Source organism: Mesoplodon densirostris, chromosome 6 (genome assembly GCF_025265405.1).
Source record: "Mesoplodon densirostris isolate mMesDen1 chromosome 6, mMesDen1 primary haplotype, whole genome shotgun sequence".
Lineage (NCBI taxonomy): Eukaryota > Metazoa > Chordata > Mammalia > Artiodactyla > Ziphiidae > Mesoplodon > Mesoplodon densirostris.
In genome coordinates, this window is record NC_082666.1 from 23,614,147 (window position 1) to 23,640,712 (window position 26,566).

The 26,566-nt window shown below is 43.1% G+C and overlaps 2 protein-coding genes across 3 annotated transcripts; one reads left to right on the forward strand and one right to left on the reverse strand.

Annotated features, from left to right (window-relative positions):
• Nucleotides 1-1,877: 1,877 nt before the first annotated feature.
• Nucleotides 1,878-17,101, forward strand: TRMT10B (tRNA methyltransferase 10B). 2 transcript variants are annotated; one of them, XM_060100932.1, is made up of 9 exons: nucleotides 1,878-1,927; nucleotides 5,387-5,589; nucleotides 6,166-6,274; nucleotides 6,897-7,021; nucleotides 9,048-9,200; nucleotides 10,375-10,453; nucleotides 11,097-11,164; nucleotides 14,536-14,659; nucleotides 15,256-17,101. In XM_060100932.1, the coding sequence occupies exons 2-9, from the start codon at nucleotides 5,404-5,406 to the stop codon at nucleotides 15,360-15,362; spliced, it is 951 nt and encodes a 316-aa protein (XP_059956915.1). In that variant the 5' UTR covers nucleotides 1,878-1,927; nucleotides 5,387-5,403; the 3' UTR covers nucleotides 15,363-17,101. The 2 variants fall into 2 exon arrangements, with proteins under 2 accessions (XP_059956915.1, XP_059956914.1); XM_060100931.1 differs by lacking the exon at nucleotides 1,878-1,927 and adding an exon at nucleotides 1,996-2,269.
• Nucleotides 17,102-17,365: 264 nt separating this feature from the next.
• EXOSC3 (exosome component 3) lies at nucleotides 17,366-22,914 on the reverse strand. Its single transcript, XM_060100933.1, has 4 exons — nucleotides 22,579-22,914; nucleotides 21,692-21,841; nucleotides 18,795-18,946; nucleotides 17,366-17,714 (listed from the first exon to the last, which is right to left on the reverse strand). The coding sequence occupies exons 1-4, from the start codon at nucleotides 22,900-22,902 to the stop codon at nucleotides 17,513-17,515; spliced, it is 828 nt and encodes a 275-aa protein (XP_059956916.1). The 5' UTR covers nucleotides 22,903-22,914; the 3' UTR covers nucleotides 17,366-17,512.
• Nucleotides 22,915-26,566: the final 3,652 nt, after the last annotated feature.

Genomic DNA, 26,566 nt, shown 5'->3' on the forward strand with positions numbered 1-26,566 from the left:
AATGAGAAGCCTGCACACCGCAAGGAAGAATAGCCCCTGCTCGCTGCAACTAGAGAAAACCCACACGCAGCAAGGAAGACTCAACACAGCCAAAAATAAATAAATAAATTTATAAAAATAAAGTTTTTTTTTTTTTAAAAAGAAGTATTGATTGAGTAGCTATTGTGTGTCAGGTCCTGATTTTGGTAGATAGGAAGGTAAGTTTTTCTCAAGAAGGGAGAAAAATCACTTGTTTATCCTGTTGACAAATATTTACTGTGCATTGGCACAGGGAATACAATCACTAACATGATAGATGTAAGTCCCCTCAAGGAACTTATAATCAGCAGGGAAGACATAGGAAAAAAAAAGATTACTGATAGGTGAAGATTGAAATAAAGAAAACGAAGTGTGCCAAGATGGGGCTGGGATGAGCCAATCTTCCCTGGGGGGGCGGGGTGGTCAGTAAAGGCCTCTCTGAAGAGGGAAGGTTTAAGCAGAATCTTAAAGGGTAAGAAGGAGCCAGCCATGTAAAAAGTGAGAGAAAAGGGAACAGTAACTGCAAAGCCTTTTGTTGTGTTTAAAGCATTTCAAGAAGATGGGTGCGACTGGAACACAGCAAGCTGGAGGAAGAGTGATAGATGAGGTCGGAGGGTCAGCCAGGAACCAGGCCATGCAAGGCCTTGGGGAGGTTAGATTTTACATCCAATTACAATGGGAAACCACTGAGGGGTTTGGAGTAAGGGAGACACATAATCATTCGGCAAATGGATGGAGGCCGGAGGGGGCTGAGCAGTGATACCAGCTAGGTGGCCTTTTCTGTGGGGAAAAGCCCCACTTTTGAATGAGCTTCATGAGCTCATTGAAAAGTGAAGAGACACCAGAGCAGTGGCAGGGAGGGAGGAAAGGTATTCGGTACAGCTGAGTGCAAGGTGCAGGGACTGGCAGGTGTGGTGGGAGCAACTGAAGACCATCTGAGCCACTTTGCAAGTCCTGCTGAGTGGAAAGCCAAGGCCAGCTTCTGAGCAGAGAAGACAAGCTGGGTTTCCAAAAAAGCCCTTTGAGGAAGAAAGCATGTTTAGTTTTAGTATTTTACAAGTTGCTCCAGTAGCAGATTATAAAGGATGGGTTAAAGCATGGACTGGGGAAGGGGTGGGAGGTGCTGGAGAAGCTGTGGAAAGAAAAGTCCTGAGGGGAAACCGTGAGGCCAAGGACAGATCCAACAAGGCTGTGGTTTCTTGGGCAGGAGGTATTTCAGGCTCATTCATGGTAGGGTCTCTCGAAAGCGTGAGACCCCTAGGACCGCAGGAATAAAAGGAAGAGTGGTTGATAGCTTTTACCAGGCCAAGGCTTGGACAAGTCGCTTCAGGTCTCTGAGACTCAAGTTTCCCCGTGGATCTGTGAGGCGAGAAAGAGGAGGGAGAGTGGCCAGAGGCTAGACTCATTCGTGACCTGCCCGAGCTGGGATATCTGTTATGATCCTGGATGGCCAGCTAGTGGTGAGGGGAACTATGTCAGCTCGTGGGCTCTTCTGGTTGTGGGGAAGCCCAGGGAGACCAGGGGAAGGCAAGGCCCCCAGGTTGCGAGATGAGGGGTGGTTCGAGTCTGGTTTCAGCCCACCTTCGCCGTGTCCAGCCCTTGACAGCCATCAAAGCGCCTGGTCACCTGCAGCAGCCCTGTGCGGTCGGCGAGCGGCTGGGATTGTATGCCCAGCTAACATGCGAGGAAACGGAGGCTCAGTGAGGCGCGGCAACCTTCTGGAGGGACGCAGCTCCTTAGTACTACCGTGGGCACGGCAGCCGAAGCCCAAGTCTTCGCGGAACACACAGCCGCTAGGCTGAAAACGACAACTCCCAGAATGCTACTCGGAGAGGGGCAGGAACCGGAAATGGAGTCGGAGGCGGGGCTTGGTGGGTTTCTCTGCTGCTGCGTGAGGTGACGGGTTCAGGTACGCCGGGGCCTCGTTGCCGGCAGGGGTGGGGGCTGGGGGTCCGTCCTGGGAGTGTCGCCTCGTTCGCGGGCAGGGCAGACGCCTGGGGAGCAGGCGCCCGCCCAGCAGTCGTGTGGCCTCATGTCCCCCACCTTCTTGGCGCTCTTCCTTCCTGCTTCTTGTCGTACTCGCAGCTTATGGACCAGACTGGGCCTGCACGCGGGGTACACTCGAGATTGGGGTCAGGGTGTTCTAGTGCTGAAGGTGACCGAGGAGTGGAGCCGGCTTTGGTGGCTAAAACTTAGAATGAGGAGATGAGAGAAGCCTCCATCACTTCGCGCCCAGGGATATGCTCATCAGGTGGGACTTGGGTTAGAAAAAAGTTCTGAGGCCTCTGTCAACGCAGAGATGGTGGAGTGGAGGATTTATTAATTCAGCAAGTCTTTATGGAGCGTCTGTTATGTACGAAGCCCGTTGCCAGGCACTGAGGATGTAGTGAACGAAGCAAACAGAACACTTGCTTACATTATAGGAAGGGGAAAGTTCAGACAAAAAAAATAAGTAAAACGTGTGCCATATTGGATAATGAGAATCTGAATGAAGTGAGGAAGGTAGTCATATAATTATCCAGGGGAAGAGGATTGAGGTAGAAAGACCAGCAAGTGCAAAGGCCCTAAGGTGGGAATATCCTTGGTATGTTTAAGGAACAGCAACAGCCAGTAGACCAGATAGTGCAGAGAACAATGGATGATCATTAATTTATCAATATAGGCCATTGTAAGTGTCCAGACAAATAATCAGTAAACAGTCTATAATAGGAATAGAAGAGAGTTTTATTCTACCCACATTGAGGACTATAGCATGGGAGACACAGATTCAAGAAGCACTTGAATTGTGTTCCTCCAGGCTACAAAATGGGGCAAGCTTATAAAGGCAAAAACTTCAAGGTTACAGTTAGTTACATGAGTTATTTATCAAGAATTATAATTGGAGCTGGCAAGAAGTAAGGGTGCTTATTAAGTAAGGATTGGTTGGGGTCTGAAATGGTTGCATAGTTACAAGGGGGGACCTTGAGACCGTAATACTGCAGCTGGCCGGTGTTGTTCTGAGTATGACTGATGGTGTCCTTGGGTGTGGTATAGTTCAGAGAAAGTTCAAGTTCTCGGTGATGCAGACGTGCCTGAGACCAGATCTTTAATGGCCACCCAACCCCATTTTTGTATTCCTGAACTATTACTCCATTTTAATTTCAATGTCATCAACTTGAACAGGTACCTCACAGAGATATATCATGAATTACCAATAAATTGCATGAAAAAAAAGCTCAATATCATTAATAATCAAACAAATGCAAATTAAAACAGTGAGGTTCCACTACACAAAAATGGTTAAAATTAAGAACCCTGACAACAGCAAATGTTGAGGATGATGCAGACCAGCTGGAACTCTCACAGACTGCTGATAGCAGTGTGTAATGTTACAATCATTCTGGGAAATTGATGGCAGTTTCTTACGAGTTAAATAGCACCCATCCTATGACCCAGCAATTCTGTTAGTACTTAGCCAACAGATACGAAAACATATGTCCACAAAAACGCTTGTATGAGAATTTCTTGGCTGCTTTATTCGTAAAAGCCATAAACTGGAAAAATCTCAAATGTCTATCAACAGGAGAATAAATGTGGTATATTCATATGTGGAATACTGCTCAGCAATAAAAAGGAACAAGCTACTGATACATGAAGCAATATATATGAATCTCAAAAACAAGTTGTGAGGCAAAATGCCAAGTTCAAAAGAGTACACACTATTTGAGTCCATTTAAATAACATAAGGCACAGCTAATCTATGGTTATAGAAAAAAGAGCAATGATTGCGTTTGGAAAGCAGTGAGAATGGGATGGAGATTGACTTGGAAAGTGCAGAAGGAAGGGAACTTTCTGGAGTGATGGAAATGTTCTATATCTTGATGGAGTGTGGGTAATACAGGCCCTACGCACTTGTCAAAAACTCATTGAGCTTGTATATTCCCATCCCTCACTTCCCACCCCTTCAAACCTCCCCCCACCATCCCTCCCGACCCACAAACTTGTTGAGCTACACCCTTTAAAATCTTGGCATTTTATTGTGTATAAATTATACCTCAAAAGAATTTAAAGGTCAAGGTAACTAAGAGAAGAGGTAAAAATAAAAGGGGATAATTAAAGTGACTTGAATTTTAGTGTTTCATAGGGAAGGTTGATGAATCAGGAAGTAATGGTGTAAGCATATGATTTCAGGTTAAGGAGTAAATTACCAGAACTAAAAACACCTGGTTAACAAGCGTTGCCCCCTAGAGGTGGAAGGGGTCAGAGAATTGATCATTACTTTTTTTTTTTTTTTTTTTTTTGCGGTACGCGGGCCTCTCACTGCTGCGGCCTCTCCCGTTGCGGAGCACAGGCTCCGGACGCCCAGGCTCAGCGGCCATGGTTCACGGGCCCAGCTGCCCCGGGGCATGTGGGATCCTCCCGGACCGGGGCATGAACCCATGTCCCCTGCATCGGCAGGTGGACCCTCAACCGCTGCGCCACCAGGGGAGCCCTGATCATTACTTTTCTTACAACTAAGTCTTTTTACCATGTGCATGGATCATATTACATAGATTTATTTTTCAACGATACACTTTTCCTAATATATAGGTAGCACACTAGGCTCAGAGGAGCAGCCATGAGCAATGGTTATACCATTCTTTGTGACACTTAGCTGTAGACTAGAACACTTCTTAGTCATATCTTCCTCAAGGATTTTGAACACCACTTGGAAATTATTACATTAGTTAAGCGTGTTGTAACAATGGTTCTTCATATTTTTCTGCCTCGGCACTTCTGATGGATATTAGCCGTTTCCACTATGACTGTGGCTTTCTGCTGCAATGATACTGAGTTGGGGGAGGGAATTTGTGCAACCTAGAATTCTTGGTTGGTTTGGGGCCGCTCTTTACCATAATTTTTGGCTAGCTCTAAACCTCCCAGGATGTTTCTAGTACAGGACTTTGCATAGAGTAGGTGCTCAGTAAATATTTGCTAAAGGAATGGTTTTGAAGATAAACAGAAACATAATGGGATAGGTGGATTTTGCCATCTCTGTCTCGCCCTCAACTCATACATGCATTTCAAAGAATACAGTAAATGAACTCATTATCTGTGTCACTGCAGCAGTGAATAATCATTGATTTCTTGGGGTTGTCAGGAGTTGTGCTTGTCTTCTAAGAAGTGAATTTGGCTTCCTTACTGCTGAAAGGTTTCTGTGCTGGCTTATTTCTCTAGAAGACACACATGCTTTTCTCAGATCAGTTAATCTGTGTTAGTATTTTACACACTTCTACTCCTTCAGTAACGCAGTAACCCTGTTTGTCATTTGGATATAGGGAAATACCTCCGCAAGTTAAATAATGTAATGTCTCACATAATTGTGCCTTTTCCTAATCTGGGTGAAAAGGACAGAGGACTAAGCACATGGACTGGAAGTTAGAAGGGAGCGCTCAGAAAACAGAGTCACACGTGCTGCAGGAGCAAGAAGTCACCCTAGAGGACACAGGTGAAGATGGCATCTCTGAAAGCTTCCAGCTTCTACAGATTGACGTGGAATGTGAGCATCGAGAGGAGATGACCCTGCCTACAAGCAATGCAGTGTGGCACTCGGTGAGTGGAGTGGATTGTTTATGGTCATGGGCTTTGAGATGACGGAATGTTCCAGAGACCCCTGTTCTAAGGATAGATATTGGTAAAAAAAAAAAAAAGACTGGGAATGAGTTAGGTGTATTCCCAGGGATGAGTTTCCTGGTTTAAGGTTTCAGTTCCATCTGAGTCATAGAAAAAGTAAGTAAAGTTAAGGGGAATTTTTGTACACCTCAGAAGGGTCAGGGAATCTCAACCCTGTCCCTAATAAATTTACTGTGACCTTGGGCATGTCACATCTCTTTTCTGGGGTTCTGCTTTCTCTAAACACAATCTAGTCCTTTTCTTTTTTAACATCTTTATTGGAGTATAATTGCTTTACAATGGTGTGTTCGTTTCTGCTTTATAACAAAGTGAATCAATTATACATATACATATGTTCCCATATCTTTTCCCTTCCATTTTTGTTTTTAAGACTAATACCCTTTTTCTCTCCTAACTTTAAATATAAAAAATAATTAAGTAACTATTTCTAATATTCATTTTCCTTTTTGGTGCTTATGAAGTTCTCAAACAATTTTGTTTTCTGGATAACATAAGAAAAATGTCCAAAGAAAACAGAGACACTGGGAAAAGATAGTTGCAGCAAAGAAGAGTAAAAGAAAACAAGAGAAAGAAAGAAGAAAAGCCAACCGTGTAGAAAATTCAGGTAACAATAAATCAGATTGCTGGTGTAATTATATTTATTTCTTAGCAAACTGGTATCTGACTGTACCTAGGAGAGTAGGGATAGTGTTTTTAAGTAAAACAAACATCTGGGAGATAGGGCCTATTAGCCTATTTTGTTGGGAATCAAAGTATCAAAGAGAGCAACATTTGAGGCTGCCTTTCAAATATAAGTGGTCTAGTGCATGTATGTGTTTATAAGCTCAGAAGTAGAAAGAATGATACCAGCAACAGCCAATGTTTATTCAGTACTGTGTGCTAGGTTCAGTGCTAAGAATTTTACATGGATTACCATAAGGGTAAGTACTTCTATTATCCTCATTTTCTAGGTGAAGGGATTGAGGCTCAAAGAAATTAAATAACATGCCCAAGATCATATAGGTAATAAATGAACAAACTGAACTCTTATATCCAGCAGTGTGCTCCAGAGCACTCATTTCACCGTTCTGCTATACCTAAATTGCCTAATGAATGAATACCTTGCATGAGCTTCCAGTTTCTCTTCATATGCAAAAACTACTCACCTGGCTGGGGAGATTTATTTCTTACTGAATAACATTTTTCAGTTTTTCCATGTTTATTCCTTTCTGATATTTCTACTCTAGGCATCTACCCCCAGCACAGCAAACGTTTTCTGAGATCCTTAACCAAGGAAAGACTTTTGGAAGCCAAACACTCAGGACCAAGACTCTGTATTGATTTGAGTATGACCCACCACATGTCTAAGAAGGTAAAACATCCAATGAACTTTGAATTCCTGCTCACCTGAGGGAGGTCCAGGTGGGAACAGCTTTCACAAAGAACATGACCAGCTCCAGCTTCTATGATTCTCTGGTAAACCAGCAAATGTGTTTAGTTTTCTACACATGGCTACTAAGTTCTGAGATGGCTGTTGTAAAGAATCAGGAAGAGAATAGACATATGGTTTAGTTTAAAATTTTTTCCTTTATCTTCTGTTTTGAGCCCACTGCCTTTTCCTCTCTGCTTATGGTATCCCCAGTCTAGATGGAGCCTTTCAGGTTTAATTCTCCAGAGATGAAATCTTTGGCCTTCTGCTGGGGAGAGGAATATTTGCCTGGTTGCATGTTCTGGGGAGATTACCTGGTGGGAGGTCTTTCTACAATGTGTGTGTTTTATAAAGCCGCCATTTACCCTGTCGGTGAAGGAGGGATTTTTCACCCTGTGATTCTGGGGATGGCTGAACACACAACACTCGACACTGGACAGATAATATCGATAGCAGTTTATTGGTCACATATACTCAGCCCGAGGGGAGGATGACACTGGACATCATGCAGGGCCACATGGGATTGCACTCGGGAACAGAATGAACAACCAGGGGCCGTGGGGGGTAAGTTTTGTAGTATCAAGAAATTAGATTCCTACAGGAAGATGTGATTGGTTTGCTGTAATAATTCCATGGGCTGGCAGAGAATTGAAACCCATTACTCAGGGATAGCAGGAACCCTTTATCAAAGGAATCCCTTTGATAAAAAAAAAAAAAAATTGTTTAGCTAGTGAACCTTATCCATGGGAGCAGAATTGGGAAGGGAGCTTGCAGTTAGGCCATTCAAGGCCTCTCATTTTCACCAGATATCAAAGCAGCACACAATATTGGGCCTTGATTTTAGGCCTTACACCACAAAAGAAATCTGTGTTTTCCAACGTCTCTGTTATACATGCTAGTGTTTGCATGTTTTTCAGAGAAATTAGGATCTGGGATTCTTCCATGGAACCTCTAACTATAGCCCTCTGAAAAGGTCAACTAAGAATTTTCTAATGTTTATATTAATTGAGATATCAGATTAAATCAAATCCAAAGCTTTTTTTTTTTTTTTTTTTTTTTCCTGTACTGAACCAAATCAGGCCAGATTGTGAAACTACCTTTCTATACGGGTGATATCTCTAATAAATCAGAATGGAAAGTTAAAACTTCCAAACCTATGACAGCTCCTGAAGTTAGGGAGAAGGTGCCAAGTTTAATAGATGGAGTATACAAACGTCTGCACAGTAATCTAATCTCTTTTTGATAAACAGTAACCATCACATGGTAAGATTTTTTTTTTATATATAAATTTATTTATTTTATTTATTTATTTTCGGCTGCATTGGGTCTTTGTTGCTGGGCACGGGCTTTCTCTAGTTGCAGTGAGTGGGGGCTACTCTTCATTGCAGTGCGCGGCTTCTCATTGCAGTGGCTTCTCTTGTTGCGGAGCACGGGCTCTAGGCCTGGGATTCAGTAGTTGTGGCTCACAGGCTCAGTAGTTGTGGCTCACAGGATCTAGAGCACAGGCTCAGTAGTTGTGGCACACGGGCTTAGTTGCTCCACGGCATGTGGGATCTTCCCTGACCAGGGCTTGAACCCATGTCCCCTGCATTGGCAGGCGGATTCGTAACCACTGTGCCACCAGGGAAGCCCACATGGTAAGATTTTAGGTAAAAGCTAAAAGAAAAATTTTACATATATATATGTATATATTTATATATACATATATATCAGCAGATCCAGAAGGAGGGAGAGGTCTTGGTTTTCTGGGCTAGTATCATTACCTTAACTTTCATCTATAAGGTGTGATACCATGGGACGTAACACAGGTGCATACATGCATGTACTCACTCCTGGAGTAAAAGGGCCATTGAATTCATGAGCTTTCCCAGAGTAGTATTCAGTGAACTTACTGAGTAACCATTTGTTGATAATGAATTTAGAAAGAGTGGGCATGTTCCTACCATAAATTATCCTTACTTCTTCGAAGGAATTAAGTAGACTGGCTGGACAGATCCGAAGGTTGTATGGTTCAAATAAAAAAGCTGACAGGCCATTTTGGATCTGCCTCACTGGATTCACCACAGACAGTCCCCTGTATGAAGAGTGTTTGAGGATGAATGATGGATTTTCTAGTTATCTGGTAAGCCTCATTTTGCATATTATTTGGATTGTCATCTGAAAAGTAGGTTGGAGGGGGTAATAGTAAATTTTTTTTACTTTTTCACATTTCAATGTAAAAAAAATATGTTTATGTGTATATGTTATATGTTTTTTAACAGGCCCTGTTATATGTTTTCACTATTACAATCTTTAAAAATTTAGAACCTCTCATCAGTTCTTATGTTTTAAAATTTTCATCCTTCCTATGCATTGGCAAACTAATATTACCAGTATCTAGGGCTGTATTTTGTATCCAGTGTATTGTATGCTAGACTATGTACCAGGAATGTTTTAGGGACATGCCATGATTCCTTTCTTGTTCTTAGTAGTGCAGAATTGGGGAACATGAACTTTGGGGGAAAGAGAGAGAATCCTTTTGGAAGTAATATGGATTTAAGATGAGTTTTAGGGAGTACTAAGTTACTTTTCAATACTTTCCCTAGGATCTCTTAAATGTAGTGATTGATATACAGGCAAGAATCCAGATCAGTGCCTAAGAAGTGCCACTAAAAGTGCGCTTGTGTGTTTGCATTATGTAGCTGAGACTGGGTAGTGTGGCCTTTTCCAGAGAGGTCCTCTGCGGCACCGAGTGTGAAAAGCGCCCTGTGTGGTGCTGCACAGTTAGTCATGGTTGCTGTTACCTTAACGATCCCTCCTGTAACACAGCCATTCCCAGCTTTACTTTTCTGTATGTGTTTTATGATTCCTGTATGTGAGCCAAACAGATCCACTCTAAGAGCCACATAGTTCAGTCCCCTTGCTTTCCTGTCTTCATGCTTTTCTTAGGTGATTCCCTCCACTTTGAATACTTCTTCCTTTTGTACGTGTGTCAATTTCACCTCTTCAGAAACCCAGTTCCAGCATTCCCTTTGCTAGAACATTGTCCCAGGTTGTTGTAGTCCTGGGGCATGCTCCCAGTATGTCTCTTAGGGCCTCATACCACTTTCTGTCTCATTTTGTAGGGTCGAATGTCTGTACCTTTCTACTTCCGCTACCCAACTGAGCACTTTCTGAGAACAGGTTGTCAGACATGTATCCTCTTGATGTACCCGGAGCCATGCCTGATAGAAATTACATGCCCTGTAACTAGTTGCTGCAGCGTGGGCTGTGTCTTAACCTAGTTCACATTACATTGGATTGTTTACATTTTTCAGCTAGACATAACAGAAGAAGACTGCTTTAGTTTATTTCCTCTGGAAACTCTTGTGTACCTGACTCCTGACTCAGAACATGGTATGTACTTTACTGCATGCATTCATGTAGCACATTGCATCCAGCCCTTTATTTCATTATTCCCGGGGTCAGAGTTTGTTAAAGCCACCCAAGATGTATCCAAGAAAAAAAAGGAATGGACGTTAATTGCACACCTCTTATGGACAGAGACCTCACTGAATGCTTCATATTTGTCCTTCCATGTGCACACAGCTGCACAGATTTAGGGTCTCCATCCTCAGCCGGAGCTTGTGAGTTACCTGGTAACCCTCGTGAGTTTTCCTCATCACCTCCTCACATTGACCCTTCTCAGATTGATGTTAGATAAATATTTTTTTCCCAGAAAATCATCTATTTTGCATAATTTTCAATTTTATGGTAGTAAGTTGATCTCAGTATTCTCTTCAATTTTACCTTCGACATTTTGCCTCCTTTCTGAATCCTAATGGTGATTTGAGTCTGCATATCTGATTAGATATGTCTAATTAATTGACATTTAATTGATCTTTTCAGGGAATTAGCAAATCTAATTAGCAAATCTATCTTTTTGTTTTCTATTTCATTAAATTTCTACTTTTATCATTAATAATTCTTTCCTTTTACAGTCTTTGGATTTAGAAATTATAAAACAGATTGACCTCAGTGGCCTTCATTTTTTCATTAGCTCTTGAAGATGTTGATCTAAACAAAGTTTACATCCTTGGTGGACTTGTGGACGAAAGCATTCAGAAGGTAGGTATACATTTTAGGCCTAACAACTGCATTTTGAAAAGTGGCGCTTTCTTTTAGAGAAAGAAATCCTTGTCCTGTCATAACCATAGGCCAAAAGGCCTAAAAACTCAGAGGCAATAGGAAGTAGGAGCCTATTCTGCCTAGGTTGGCCCTCCTACTTGCCAACTTCCCTCTCTTCTCATCAGCAATGTCAGCAGCACTGACCTGACAGAATCCAGTCAGGGACTGGAATGGGAAGTATTTGGTAATTACATAAATAACCATTATTGAACTCCTTTCTTCTCTCCTCTCTTCAGTTCTGCAAGGATGACTCTGATTTTGACCAAGGAAGCTTTGACTCAGCATTCTTACCAGCTGTTTGTTCTTTGTGAAAGAGCAGTTTGTTCCTTCTTAGGCCATCTTCCCTGTTGACAGAGTCTTATCCCATAATCTCTACCTTAGTAGGACCGTCCAGATTTCTTTTGTTGAATTGGAATTTTATTGGAATAATTGGAGTTTTGAAATATGTTTCTATTATACAAATATTTGTTGAGATAATTTTTTAATATTTAGCATATTGCATAGTTAATAAATAATGATATAATGGTTAAAATGTATAAAAAGGAGCACAGTGAAAAGTAAGTCTACCTCTCATCCTTGTCACCTAGTATCTGCTGCATGAGGCAACCATGCTTTTCTTGTGTATCCCTCTTGATATAGTCTGTGATCACACAAGTATGTGTTTATGGGTATATTTTATATATATATTTTTTTTTCATATATGTGAGTGTATTTTTTCATTTATATATGAGATACATACACATATTTGACACAAATGATACTTAACTGAATTGCATTTATTCTAAAAAAGAGTTCCATGACTCCATAGTGATAATCTAAAAAAATGGGCAGGAGGTGGGGGGAGGAGAGAGCTCTAAAGAATGCCAGTTAATAAATGAGAAATGCATAATAGAATTGAGAAATCATCATTTTGTCACTCTCAGTGTAGTCATTGATTCAGGGAATTGACTGAACGAAAGGTTGTGAGGGAATTGACTATTCCAAGTGGTCTCGAAGTACCAGCCCACAAAAGTGTACCATTACAATAAAGTGATCTGGAGGTCACCATCTTAACAAATGATCAAACTTAGAATCACCAATAGTGACATGTGCCTCCTGATGTGATGGAATCTCACCTGTGAAGTATTCTTATTAGAAAATGTTTAAACTGAATTTAATCATAAACAGATCCAGGATGTGAGACATTCTACAAGACACCTGGACCAGACTTTCAAAAAAGTCAATGTAATGAAAACTGAAATAGTCATGGGGGCTATTTAAGGTTAAAAGAGATTAAAGAGACATAACAACCAAATATAGTCTTCCACAGCAGAGTGACATCCCCTTTTTTTTTTTTTTTTTTTTTGCGGTACGCGGGCCTCTCACTGTTGTGGCCTCTCCCGTTGCGGAGCACAGGCTCCGGACGCGCAGGCTCAGCGGCCATGGCTCACGGGCCCAGCCGCTCCGCGGCATATAGGATCCTCCCAGACCGGGGCACGAACCCGTATCCCCTGCATCGGCAGGCGGACTCTCAACCACTGCGCCACCAGGGAGGCCCGACATCCCCTTTTTTGAAGCAGACAATTCTAGAGGGCCAGTGAGCAGTGTATGATCTATAGATGCGCAAATTTAACACAGTGTCCTCTTTTTATTTTCCACCAACATTTAAACTGAAAATAACTGGCACAAAGATGTGTTTAGTTGTTACTTAAGAGTTTGGCTTCTTCACAGAAATATGCTAAAAAGAAGATTTCTTCAAGGGGAGTCATTTTATCTTTAAATGTTCAAAGAACAGAAACTAGACTATAAACTCCTTCAGGGCGGCATCCAAGTTTCCTACTAACTTTGAATTCTGTACTTCAGTTCAAAGTGATTATAAAGGAATAGACTTAAAACATAATCATAGCTCATATATGCAAAGGAGTGTTATCCTTCAAAGAAGTCCTTTGAGTAGCTGTACCTTTATCCCATCTGAATTGCATCACTTAAAACATTTTTGGACGTCCTCTTTTGGAATTGTGTTTCATGTGAATCTGAGAGGCAGGTAGTCCAGTGTCAGAACAAAGAAGGTGCTAGGCCTGCTTCACACTGTTCCAGTTGGTTAGACCATACAGTGGCCAGTCAATATGGGCCAGTAAATGAAAAGACATTGACAAGCTAGAACAAGTTCAGAAGAGGTTGACCTGAATAATGAAGGGACTCAAAACTAAATCATAGTCAAGGAAAAGTCAACAGAACTGAGGTTGTCAGTCTGGAGATGAGAGGATTCATAGGGCATGATCCCTGCCTTCAAGTGTCTGAATGGCTGTCCTGTGGAAGGGCCATTTTACTTGCCTGGTGTGGCCCTGGGGGAACAGAACTAGGACAGATGACTGGAAGTCTCAGGGAAAATAGAAAATTTGCCTCAATATCAAGAAGATTTCCTGTTAACTGCTACTATCAAAATTGAAATGGGTTACCCCAGGATGCATGAACTCCCTGTCACAAGGGTTGTCCATTTAAAGCCAGAGGCCACCTGGGAGAAAGTTCGTAGAGGATAGACAAACATGGGGTGGGTGGTTGGAGTGGAATAGTTAACTACCGAGGTCCCTTCCAAACCTGAGTATGCTAATTTTCTCAGTAATCTAAACCTTTAATCCCAAAATTACAAATAAGTAGATGACCTTCCCAGAGCTTCTTACAAGGTAGTGAGTATAATTTAAACTTCAGTCCATGACTCAGGGACATCTTTAAAGGGACATTAGTTACTGTACTGACACTAAATGGCCTCAGATTGTTGGATTTTTTGAGTTCTGCCTTCTTTTTGTAAGTTTTCAGAGCCTTTCCTTTTCATTGGGCTATATGCTGTCATAGCTTAACGCTGTCTTGTTGCTGGTGGTATACCTGACTCGAATCCTGTCTCCCTTATTTCTCATTTGCTGCTACCAATTGGCTATGACTGAAAACTCCAGATGTCCAGAATTGGGTCTTACTGAGTTAGGGCCAGGAGTGTTCTCCTCTCATTGATTAGACGGCTTGGATTTTTGGATGCAGATTGTGGCTGCAGATGTGCCTCTGTTTACTTATTTCCTTCATGGTTGTAAGTAGTAGTGAGTGGAAGCCAGCCGATAAATGAATCCCAAGTAAGTGAGGTGTTGCTGCACAAGCCATTTTTCCTTATCTACATTTTCTTCCATTCTACTATAGGCTACTTAATTTTAATACACTTATCATTTAATTACAGATGGAAATTGGGATGGTGGTACATGAGAATTCTTACAGTTTGCTCTGCATATTACAATAAGACTATCTTTGTGTATTATTTTTATAAGAAAAATATTTGTGATTTACAGAAGGTGACATTTCAAAAGGCCCAAGAACACTCTGTCAAGACTGCTCGCTTACCAATCCAGGAATACATGGTCAGATGCCAGAATGGGAAAAACTATCATTCAGAGATACTGGCCATCAATCAAGGTACTGCTCACATGGCCCATGCTTAACGTGTATTAGTTCTGCTGCTGCTTCTTTGCATTGTGTTTCAGTGTAAACGGCCCTTGAAGCAGTCTCCCCTGTGACTGATGTGCTTGGACTTTATTGTATGTACTTTGTGACATGTATTCTGGCCTCTCAGAGGCAGTTTTCATTTTCTTCCTGGTTCCCAACTATGTTAAAGATAGTTGAAATTGTTCCCTTGTCCTAGAATGCCATGCCTTCAATCTATCATTGAACAGTGAATTCCTATTTGTCCTTCAGGATTCAGTTCACAGGCATCTTGGCTGCTCCCCTCCACATCCCAGGCCACGTCAGGGCCTGTTTTGTTCCCACTGTACTGTGTTTCTCTCTGTTGCAGCATTGTCCATTCACAGGCCTATATCTCTGTGTAGGCTGAGGTCCTTGTAGGTAAGCAGGGCCTGTGTCTTTGCCTCTGTCTCCCCAGGATCTAGTACCATGTGTGGTAGAGTAAGTTTGTTGAATAAAATATTCCAGAACACTTTTTTCTTCATTAGTCATTTACTAGTTCTCTTTTTCTTCTGTATGGTCACTATGTTTTCTGTTTACCTTTCTAACAGTGTTTGATATCCTGTCCACTTACTTTGAGACTCAAAACTGGCCTGAAGCATTGAAGAAAGGAGTTTCTTCCAGAAAAGGCTATACTCTTCAGAACTCAGTAGAATGATGGACAGCCTAAGATTGCAGCTGCAGGAGGTGAAGTTGCTGGAGTTGCCTTGACCAAAGAACAGATCAGAGGATGGTGGTGGTACTCATTTGCCTTTACTTGACATCTTGGCTCTTCACTGGGATGGGAGTTACTAACAGGGACCATATTTTATGCTCTTTTGTATCTCCCATAGTGCCTGGCTCACAGGAAGTGCCCAGATACGTGTTGACTAAGAAGTTTACATAATAATGAATTAGCCCTAAAACTACATGGCTTTGGATGTGTTCATTCATGTTCTGTACATCTATTTGTGAAATACCTACTCTTTAGAGATAGCTTAAATAATCAAGTAGGTATTATACTATTGAGTCTAATTTTCACTACACGGGCATCATAAAGTTGTATGACTTTCTCCAGCCATCTCGATCATGCTGATTTTCCCCAACTCAAGTAATACGTTGTACGTAGGCTTTGCAGGATCAGCCTTTCCTAACCTAGCCCTTTAAGCCCCCCATAGCACTTTTTTCCATCTATGGCTCCTACTCTGTCTCCCCTATTCTGAGTATGAGTGTGGAGGGCTTCTCTCTTCTGAACAAGTAGCCTACTAACAATTTGTGGGAGTATCTTTGTATCCTTCTGAGCCTTGTACAAACTAGATTCTTCATATATAGTTGTGATTAACAGGTCAAAATGAGAAGCAAAAACACAGTATTGATAAGTCTAACTTGAAGAAAGCCAGAAAATACATTGTATCTGACACAAGCATGTTAGGTAACCTAAATCTCAGTGATGTTTTCTCATGTCCTAGTCAGGTAGAGTTGCTTCAGTTACTCTGGCCAGTTTGGGTTAGTAAACTTGGTAACTAAGCTGCTAGCAAATTCAGAAAATGTATTCTATATCTCAAGAGCCAAAAGGTTACTTCTGTGCTGTCCCCTCCCCTTCACAAGTTATTCCCTCAAGAGCTATGATCACTTGATAAATTATATCAGTTTACTACTTTAAAATGGCCCAGTCTTCAGGAAACATCTTTAGGAATACATAATGCTGCTTGGTCTTTATCAACATACTGAATGAGTTCTATAATCTCTGTCATCCAAAAGGGACCTCCTATAGATAGGCTTCAGGGTCTGTAACTCTTATATATATTCTCAGGGAGGTCTCTGACCCCAGAACCACTGACCTGGATCATCTGTCAGGCTTCATTTTCATCTTTAAAGGCTTTGCTTAAAATGCAAATTTCCTCTCCATCACAAACCTCTATTATTTTTTCAAAACCCAGGCAGGTAGTTTTTTGTTTGGCTTCCTGGAAATGATCCTAACAAAGTTAAGATTTGGCTAGACTTGGAATCAGAGATCCTAATCATTGTATTATCTACAGAACAACAAAAAACTAGACATGTCCAAAATATCCTATAACGTGAAAATGAAATATTGTACAACTATTGAATTTTTAATAGCAGTCATGAAAGAAATATATTAAATGTTGTTTGAAGCAAAGTATATAACAAAGTAGTATATAAAGTATAATCCTGTAGTTCTAATTTGAAAAATATACATTCACAAATAGTAGTTGAGAATGTAGGCCAAGTTAAAGTCTGTGCCTCAGTTTCTTCAACTGGGAGGTTAAGTGTCTTTGCAGTTACTAATACTAAATGAATTAATCCATGCAGAACACTTTGGGAACAATACTTGATACATGGTAAGCACACAATAATTGTTAGCTGTTACATACTCACCCATTAAACAATAGGATTACAGGTGGTTTTTGTTTGCTTTATATTTTCTACGTAGTCTACATTTTCTTTGGTGAACATGTTTTACTATCATTAGAAAATACCTGTTATTTTAATGCTCACTTCCAGTTTATTACAGAAGCTGCACTCTAGCAAAACTAAGGGAGTTAACATCAAATAAACCATAATAGTAACTTTTCGTAAACTTTATTGTAAAATACAAAAAACTACATCATTACTTTATAATGATTTGTCTCACCCACAAGAACATGAGTGGCAGCCAGTAACTTTTTAATAAAAATATTTTATTTAGGACTCTAGTAAGACATCTTGTCTTCTGAAGATTTAATGGGGAGAGGTTCATCTGAGAAACATTCCCCCCAGGGAAACCCAGAGTCTCTTGGCTCAACTGACCCATAAAAAAGCCCACATAGATCAACTTTCTGCCAATCTGGAGAAGATCTGTTTTCTTTGATCTGCTGTCATGTGTTCACAAGCTTCTAAAATGTTTGCCAAAATCAAAGTCTGCTGAATGGTTTTTGCCTTAACCCATATTCTTCCATTCATTCCAAATACTATCTCCAGTGGGTAGAGTTTTCCCACTTCTTGTAGGATTTCACAGTCTGGAGCTAGCAGCCTGGTGAGGAAGAGAAAGAAAATGAAACAATAAAGTGGCAGGGTGTGACCTGATTTTCCTTTAGAAGTCTCCTTTTCTGAGCAGTTCTCCACAGTCATTCAGAGCTCCACCAGCATCATCCCAAGAACAAGGCACATGACAACGTCTGCTGCCCTCTTTCTTCCAAGAAGCTTACCACAGGTCACAACGGTGGACTATCCTCTCCAAAGAAATCAAACTCCCTATGTCACCAACTTTACAAAAAATGTATAAAGTTCTTCCTCCACATTGTCAGAGCACCTTAATTCTAGACTTTCAAACTGTAGCTTTTTTATTGTCTGTGGTGCTAAGAGAACACTTTAACCTTGTTTTCCTGACCATGTAAGTTATTCCTTGGTATTAAATTCAATACTTAAAGTGTTGACTCTTTCAAAACATAAAGGTGCTGCTTGGTTAATAACATACTTCTTTAATGTCTTGAACTAATTCTGCAGATCTGCAGAATAAGTAGCAAAGAGATATGCAAGATAGCTCTGAACCTCAGCGGCTCTAGGAGTAAAGCCCTTTAATAGGGCATAGCTTTGGGTAGGTAAAGGTCTAAACTTAACAAAGAGAGTCTGCTTCTGAGAACTATTAAATCTACCAGGACAGAAAAGAAGGAGCTTTCTGTGAATGTCTGTATAAGCTTGAGGATCATGTCAGCCTACCTTCATTTGGCTTCCATTATAAGAGAAATTTGATGATTTTGTACAATAGTAAATTGCACCTGTATACAAGTGACTAAGAAGTGGGGGAAGGCCAGTTTTCACATTTGGTCTCAGTATATCAGCTGTAAGGAACAACCAACCTTCCAGCAGAGAAATCCAGACTCCGTATCAACACAGAAACTATAACGCCAAATACATCGGAATTTGATGTATTCACATTGAGAGGATGGGACTAAATGCATAAGTTTACAACTGTGCTAAAATGGATACTGATTTTTAACTTTGAGGAGCTATAGCCATTGTTATGAAGAACCTAAATCCCACAGATAAGTCAGCTTTCTAAGAAGGTATAATATAAAAGACAACAGGCAAGCCAGAAGGCATCAGGACTTACCTTCTAATTAAGCCCAAAGTCACTTTAAAAAGCAGACCATCCTGTCCAATCACACCCATTCCATTGGCTCGTCCACAGCTGTCAATACAGACCATCTCTGGTTCCATATCTTTATTAGCAACCACAAACTGGCCATAGATGAGATCTCCAACCTACAATGATAATTAAAAAACAGTTCATTTCCTCTCAGCAAACCATGCTATAGGTGCTGCTGTTGGTTCTTTTCCATAGGCAGCAATGCCAGCCACCTGCAGTTCTGTGGCTAAATGACTGACTACGCTTCAGGATTCTCACAGTCACTCTGGAGTTGTGCCTTAAAAGAAGGCAAAATTAATAACGTATGTACCCCCACCCTTACCCCACCAAAAAAATCCCCAGACTGGGAGCCATCTCAAAGCCAGAGAATAGGACTTCCCTGGTGACACAGTGGTTAAGAATCCGCCTGCCGGGCTTCCCTGGTGGCGCAGTGGTTGAGAGTCCGCCTGCCAATGCAGGGGACCACGGGTTCGTGCCCCGGTCCAGGAAGATCCCACATGCCACGGAGCGGCTGGGCCTGTGAGCCATGGCCGCTGAGCCTGCGCATCTGGAGTCTGTGCTCTGCAACGGGAGAGGCCACAACAGTGAGAGGCCCGCGTACCACAAAAAAAAAAAAAAAAAGAATCCGCCTGCCAATGCAGGGGACATGGGTTTGAGCCCTGGGCCAGGAAGATCCTACATGCCGCGGAGCAACTAAGCCCATGTGCTACAACTACTGAGCCTGCGCTCTAGAACCCCTGTGCCACAACTATTGAAGCCCGCGAGCCTAGAGCCCGTGCTCCGCAACAAGAGAAGCAACCGCAATGAGAAGCCCACAAAGCGCAACGAAGCGTAGCCCCCGCTCGCCACAACTAGAGAAAGCCGGCGCACAGCAATGAAGACCCAACGCAACCAAAAATAAATAAATAATTGATTTAAAAACAAAAAAAAAGCCAGAGAATACCCTCTGGGGTTACACTGTAAAATATAGTAGCCACTACCCACATGTAGTTATGTAAACTTACATTTAAATTAATTAAAACTATGTATTTAAAATTCACTTTCTCAGTTGCATTAGCCACATTTCAAATGCTCAGCAGCCATGTGTGGCTAATGGCTACCATAATAGTCAGTGCATATGTAAAACATTAGCATCATCACAAAAAATTCTATTACACAGCACTGCTTTAAAGAATTACAGAAACCCCTGGCATGCAAATTATTCAAAGCAAAATGGAACATTGGTAATTCAGTGACATTTCTCCATGCAAGATTTACTTTAGGGGCTTCCCTGGTGGTGCAGTGGTTAAGAATCCACCTGCCAATGCAGGGGACATGCGTTCGAGCCCTGGTCTGGGAAGATCCCACATGCCACGGAGCAACTAAGCCCATGCACCACAACTACTGAGCCTGTGCTCTAGAGCCCGCGTGCCACAACTACTGAAGCCCGCGCGCCTAGAGCCCGTGCTCTGCAGCAAGAGAAGCCACCGCAATGAGAAGCCTGCACACCACAACGAAGAGTAGCCCCTACTCGCCACAACTAGAAAGCCTGCAAGCGTCAATGAAGACCCAACGTAGCCAAAAATAAATATAAATAAATAAATTTTTAAAAAATTTTACTTTAAAAACCTCAAAGAGTTGAACTTCAAAATGACAAAACTAAGGAAATGGGAGAGTAAACTTGTTCTGTTAAGTACCTAGCATTGTTAGTTCCACAAAGAACTAGAGGAACAAAACATTCTCTGCCTTTAGAAGCATTTGGTTTTGGAGAGCAGTAGGGATGTACATATAAACAACAAACTTCATTCAAGGCTGAATCTAGTAAATAAGAAAAGTGACTGAAAATTAGTGATGTTTTTATGGAGGTGGTGGTGCTCAGCCTGGGTCTTGAAAGATAAGCATGTATTCCACAGGCTAAGAAGGGGAAAGAGTAATCCAAGCAGAAGAAACCGCATGAGCAAAGGTACAAGGGCAGGAAATTATTAATTCAGTAGTGCTCTTAAATAGTTTGGTGTGGTTCAGGCAGGGCCACATGGAGGATATAATTACAGATGAGGGAAGACCTCTGGAGCATAACGCCAAGGAAACATGTAGGCTTTGAAGAACTTTTTTTTTTTTTTTTTGAGAAAGGGGTGTGTGAGGCTGTCAGCTCTTAAAAGGTGGGGCAAAAGTGTACAGGCAGGCTTTACTAAGGTCAGTGACTAAATCCGATCAAGGGATAGCTAACGCCTGAACTTGCAAAGTGGAAATAAAGGGGTGGATGTGGAAGATCAGAGAAACTCAAAAAGGATCAGTAAGATAAAGCAACTAAAGACACAAGAGAGATGAGTGAGAAAGGGCAAAGAAACCACCAAATTTCTGGCTTGCTTGGATGGACAGGAAGAGTATGGCCATGCTACCTGAAAAGCCCAAATTGAAACTTGAGGTAACAAGACTGCTCCTCTGTCGGCTGCAAAAAGGGATTGTTGGCAAACAGTGATGTGACTGAAGCTGTGAAATGCCAGTCCTGGGACCCACATCCAAGATAGATGGATGGCTGATATGGCAATTTCCACCACTCTTCTCTCCCTCCTCTCTGAGCCTATGGCTTACTTCCTTGTCTGGTGTATATGGACATAACAAATAACGGAACACATATAACCTTCCAACTCAGTAGAGATGAAAACATCCAACAACATAGCAAATGTAAAATAAGTATGTGGTTCTGGTCCCAGAGCTGGAGCATCTGAAGGAACTCTTGAAGCCTGGGGTGATTACACAGATCCTTCGAGATCATCCTATACAACTAGGGAAACAGGATCATTCCGGTAGCCTTCTGGATATCTGAGTGTTTAGGGAACGGATATTTCTCTTACTTTTGAAACCAAAGGTCCTGTCATTACCTGCACATTTGGTCTGTTTCTTTTAGTTGCACCTTCAAATGACAAGTAAGACAAAGAAGCTGGCTCACTCCCTCCAACATCCACTTTGAATATATCTCCAGACTTAGCTGTCACTATGCCAATCACATGGTCTCCTTTCACTGGGACATACTACAAAAGAAAACACAATGAGAGCACAACCACAAATGACAATCATTTTTAAGACATCTTCAGCAAGTCCTTAGTGGTTACTTTATGTTTGTCATTGTAAATATTTAGAAAATATTTTGAAATCCATGTTTATAAATCGATAAAAATCTCACAACAAACTTGATTATGTCACTTTCAGTAAAAGAAAAACAATCACATGATAAACTCTCGGAGTTCCAGCTTCTAACAGTCTGTTCATTTAAGTCACTATCACCTACCTCTTCTGTATTCTTATCAGAAACTCCCTAGCTTCTGTTTGCATATGAGTCCAGTGACACGGGGTCCTTACAACCAAGGAAGGCCATTCCATTGTCAGACAATTTTTTCCTATGTGAGAGTTCTTATTTATTCTAAGAGAAATTGAGCTCCCTGTGACATCTATTAATTAAGCCTGGCTCTTTGGGACCCCGAGAGACAAGTCTTCTGCTCCCTGACCTATGGGGTTTTGAAGACAATAACCATGTCTCACAGCCCTTATCCCCAAGATTCCCAGACTCCTTTCTCTCCTGGTCGCCCGTCTCGGGCCACGTTCCAGTTGTTCACGGTACCTCTAAAGGAGGTGCAGAGGTAAGCACAGGACTACGGCGGCTCTTGGCTAGCCTTAACAGAGGAGGGCTCCAGGGCCCCTTCCGTGCTTCTTCCGAAGAGTATTCCCAGCCCTCTCCCGGCCGTACAACTCCTCTGGAGTCCCAGCTCACCCGCTTCTGCTGCGAGTCCACCCAGTAAATGCCACCGCCGTTGCCACTGCCGGGCTCCTTGTGACGGAGGCGGCCGCACTTGGTGACCAGCAGCCGGTCGCCGCAGCGCCGCAAGCCCGGGCCGCACACCACGCGCCCCCGGGAGCGCGCCCCGGCGTTCAGGCGCAGCGGTCGCTCCCCTGTACCTCCTGGGCCTTCTCCGTCCTCCTGTTCAGGCAGCAGCAGCTCCTCACCCGGGAGCACCACTTGCTCTAGCACCGCACGCGCCGCCCGAGCCCTGTAGCCCGCCAGGGATTCCGCAACGACAGCCGCCGCCTCAGCCATAGCGAGCGTCACCACACAGTTTCCGGTTTCTGGCTCCGCGTCCAATCGCCAGCCCGCCCCAGGCTTTCCGTTTCCGGCAGCACAGGCCTGTGGGACTTGAACCTGTTGTGAAGCTGGGTAGTTCTGGGCCGGCGGGTTCCTTCAAGGTGGCCGTGATTGTGTCTTTAGCCGGCCGCCTGTCCTGCAGTCTGTCTGCAGGTCCGCAGGAGAAACGCGCAGCTTGAGTCAGTCGCGGAGCCTCCACTTCCGGTGTCTCGGATCGCACAGTGGGATACAAGACGGCGCCACTTTTCTTTCCGTGGGAACCAAGTTAGCAGAGGGCCTTCAGGAGTTGGCTCTCTCTTCTGACTCTGGCCTCAGAAGGACTGCTGACCTTTTGCAAGGAAAAGTATTTTCTTTTTCAGTGGGAAACTTGTATCTTTTCACATTGTGGAAGACACAGGGAAGAATCAGAAGAAAATGAAACGTGTTAGTCTTGCCGCCCCGTTTGTCTCCCTTGCTAGGCTGTCAGCTAGTTCTAATTTTTGGTAGCGCAGGTTCTGGCACGAAATAGATAACACCTGGTGAATGAATGAATGTTAACATTTTGGTGTGCGTTTCTCCCTAGGCTTTTTTTTTTTCTCCGCAAATATATACATATCACATGCATATTTCCACATAATTGAGCTACCCCTACATGGCCTGGGAAAATCAGTAACTGCAGTTAAATCCTTGCTGCTGCTGTCGCTGGAGCACGCTTTAGTTGCCTATGTGAGAAGCAGCTGAATTGCAAATCAATAGCACGTCAGGTCTGCCCTTCTGACTTTCAGGGCTCTCACTCGAAATCACAGTTTCATCTGTCAACTGGCACCTCCAATTAGCACTCGGTCAGATAATCCAGTAGGAGTCGGAGCTCCTAGGGACTGGAAGGGCTTGGCTCTGACTGATGGCTTTTAGCTGTCCTCCATTTCTTCTGCCCATCTCTGAGGTAACTGTTTCCAACCTTAATTTTTAGATTTTTAGGATGTTTAAGACAGATGATCTCTAACATACCCTCGAAATTCTGTAAGATGCTGCTGAGCCAACTGAATAAGATAATAGAGGCCAACTGAAGTGTAACTTTCGTTGTTTTGCAGTCAGATTATCGCAGGAGCTGTTCTTGGTCGGTTACCTTTGCAGAAGGGATGGCACAGATTCTTTTTCTCTCCTCCCCACTCCAACCCAGTTCGAGAGGGTCTGGATCCAGCAGGTATTCGGTGACCATGACTACCTTGATCGCGGCTGACCCAAGGCCATGCCTGTATGGTACTCAGTGACGTCGGGTCTGGGCCAGAGTGAGGGGTCAGGAAATGGTCCCTGGATTGTCCCTCAGGCACCCCCACGTCAATAGAGGAGTCTCTGTCAGAAACTCGGCCCAAACCTGGCTGAGGAGGCCTATCAAGGGCACTTCTGTGCGGGCAGCACGTGGGCATCCGTCTGGCTCATTCCCAAGTCCACAGATGATATCAGAGGCCTTGAGAAGAGTAGTCACCTGAGACCTGAAGCTCAGGCCTGGAGGGGTTGGGTTGAAAGCATCTCGCAGGTGGTGCCCTGCGCGTCGGGCCCAGAGGGCTGGGCACGTGGGAAGGCCACCTGGCCTTCACGCCGCGTGCCGCCGTGTCAGTGCTTTGCCGCCTTGGCGTCGTGCTGCCGATGGTGAGTGAGCGCGTATGGCCGAGGCCGGGGTGGCGGGCAGGCCCGGGGATGCAGAGGTCCGTCCACGTGCAAGTGGCTGGAAGCCAAGACCGCAAGCAAGTGTGCAGAGACCGTCTCCGAGCCGCGGACCCGGACTAAGGCAGCGCGCCGGTGCGGTGTTGGGGTCTGATTGGGCAGCGGTTGCGAAGTTCGCGTTTTGGAACGCCGTGTGCAGCCTTTTCTTGGTGTGAAAGTGGCCGCTGCGACTGGGGAATGCAGATAAGGCCCGGGCCAGTGCAGTCGGCGGCGCGCCTTCCAGCGTCGAGGCCGCGCCTTCCTTTCGGCCAGAGCGTGGGGTCTTCCCAGGAGATCCGCCCGGGTGGATTAGGACCGCTTCTTGTTTGGGGGACTTGACGGCCTGGAGCCAGTGCAGCAGGGACGGTGCTGCCCTCGACTGCCTCTGGGATACACCTTACCATTTCTCAGTATTTCCCTCGGGGAAATGACCGAATTGCCCTTCGCAGAGGTTGGGCCGGACCACGGCCTTCTGGACTCTTTCCCAAAACTTCCTCTTTAGAAATCTATGCTACTTGAGAAGTTGGAAAAGTGGTATCTCTCGGTTCCTTTTCTTTGTTGACCGGTGAAGTCTGTAACTTTCTATCAACAAGACTAATTGAGCTTTTGCTCTGAGCCAGAAATTCAGCTGAATCACCGTCCATGCCCTGGGGGAGTTCACTGTCACCACGTGAAAATACCAAGTGTTACGGTGTCTGTAACAACCTGATTAGGGTGTCAGCCCTGAGAATACAAAGGATGAAATGATTGCCTCTATGTGGGAGGAAGGTAGGAGTCAAGATAGGTGTCCTGAAGGAAGTAGTATTTGAATGAATCTTTAAATTTTTTTAGTTCATTGGATTCTAAAAATTACAAATGAACTGCATGCTGATTTTCTTTTTATAAATTTATTTATTTATCTATTTATTTTTGGCTGCGTTGGGTCTTCGTTGCTGCGCGCAGGCTTTCTCTAGTTGCGGTGAGTGAGGGTTACTCTTCGTTGTGGTGCGGCAGGCTTCTCATTGCGGTGGCTTCTTTTTTTTTTAACATCTTTATTGGAGTATAATTGCTTTACAATGGTGTGTTAGTTTCTGCTTTATAACAAAGTGAATCAGTTATATATATATACATATGTTCCCATATCTCTTCCCTCTTGCATCTCCCTCCCTCCCACCCTCCCTATCCCACCCCCCTAGGTGGTCACAAAGCACCGAGCTGATCTCCCTGTGCTATGTGGCTGCTTCCCACTAGCTCTCTATTTTACATTTGGTAGTGTATATATGTCCATGCCACTCTCAACTTTGTCACAGCTTACCCTTCCCCCTCCCCATATCCTCAAGTCCATTCTCTAGTAGGTCTGTGTCTTTATTCCCGTCTTGCCCCTAGGTTCTTCATGACCTTTTTTTCCCCTTAGATTCCATATATATGTGTTAGCATACGGTATTTGTTTTTCTCTTTCTGACTTACTCCACTCTGTATGACAGACTGTAGGTCCACCCACCTCACTACAAATAACTCAATTTCGTTTCTTTTTATGGCTGAGTAATATTCCATTGTATATATGTGCCACATCTTCTTTATCCACTCATCTGTTGATGGATACTTAGGTTGCTTCCATGTCCTGGCTATTGTAAATAGAGCTGCAATGAACATTTTGGTACATGACTTTTTGAATTATGGTTTTCTCAGAGTATATGCCCAGTAGTGGGATTGCTGGGTCATATGGTAGTTCTATTTTTAGTTTTTTAAGGAAGCTGCATACTGTTTTCCATAGTGGCTGTTATCAATTTACATTCCCACAAACAGTGCAAGAGGGTTCCCTTTTCTCCACACCCTCTCCAGCATTTATTGTTTTTAGATTTTTTGATGATGGCCATTCTGACCGGTGTGAGATGATATCTCATTGTAGTTTTGATTTGCATTTCTCTAATGATTAATGATGTTGAGCATTTTTTCA

Bases quoted from the DNA above. Each gene is read 5' to 3' on its own strand.
- TRMT10B (XM_060100931.1), top strand. From the start codon at position 2,224: ATGAGAGAAGCCTCCATCACTTCGCGCCCAGGGATATGCTCATCAG. The intron at 5,590-6,165 runs GTGAGTGGAGTG...GGATAACATAAG, and splicing joins GCAATGCAGTGTGGCACTCG to AAAAATGTCCAAAGAAAACA. The intron at 9,201-10,374 runs GTAAGCCTCATT...TACATTTTTCAG, and splicing joins ATGGATTTTCTAGTTATCTG to CTAGACATAACAGAAGAAGA.
- EXOSC3 (XM_060100933.1), bottom strand. From the start codon at position 22,902: ATGGCTGAGGCGGCGGCTGTCGTTGCGGAATCCCTGGCGGGCTACAGG. The intron at 21,842-22,578 runs GTGAGCTGGGAC...TTTCTTTTGTAG, and splicing joins TGGACTCGCAGCAGAAGCGG to TATGTCCCAGTGAAAGGAGA. The intron at 17,715-18,794 runs GTAAGTCCTGAT...CTTCCTCACCAG, and splicing joins ACTTTGGGCTTAATTAGAAG to GCTGCTAGCTCCAGACTGTG.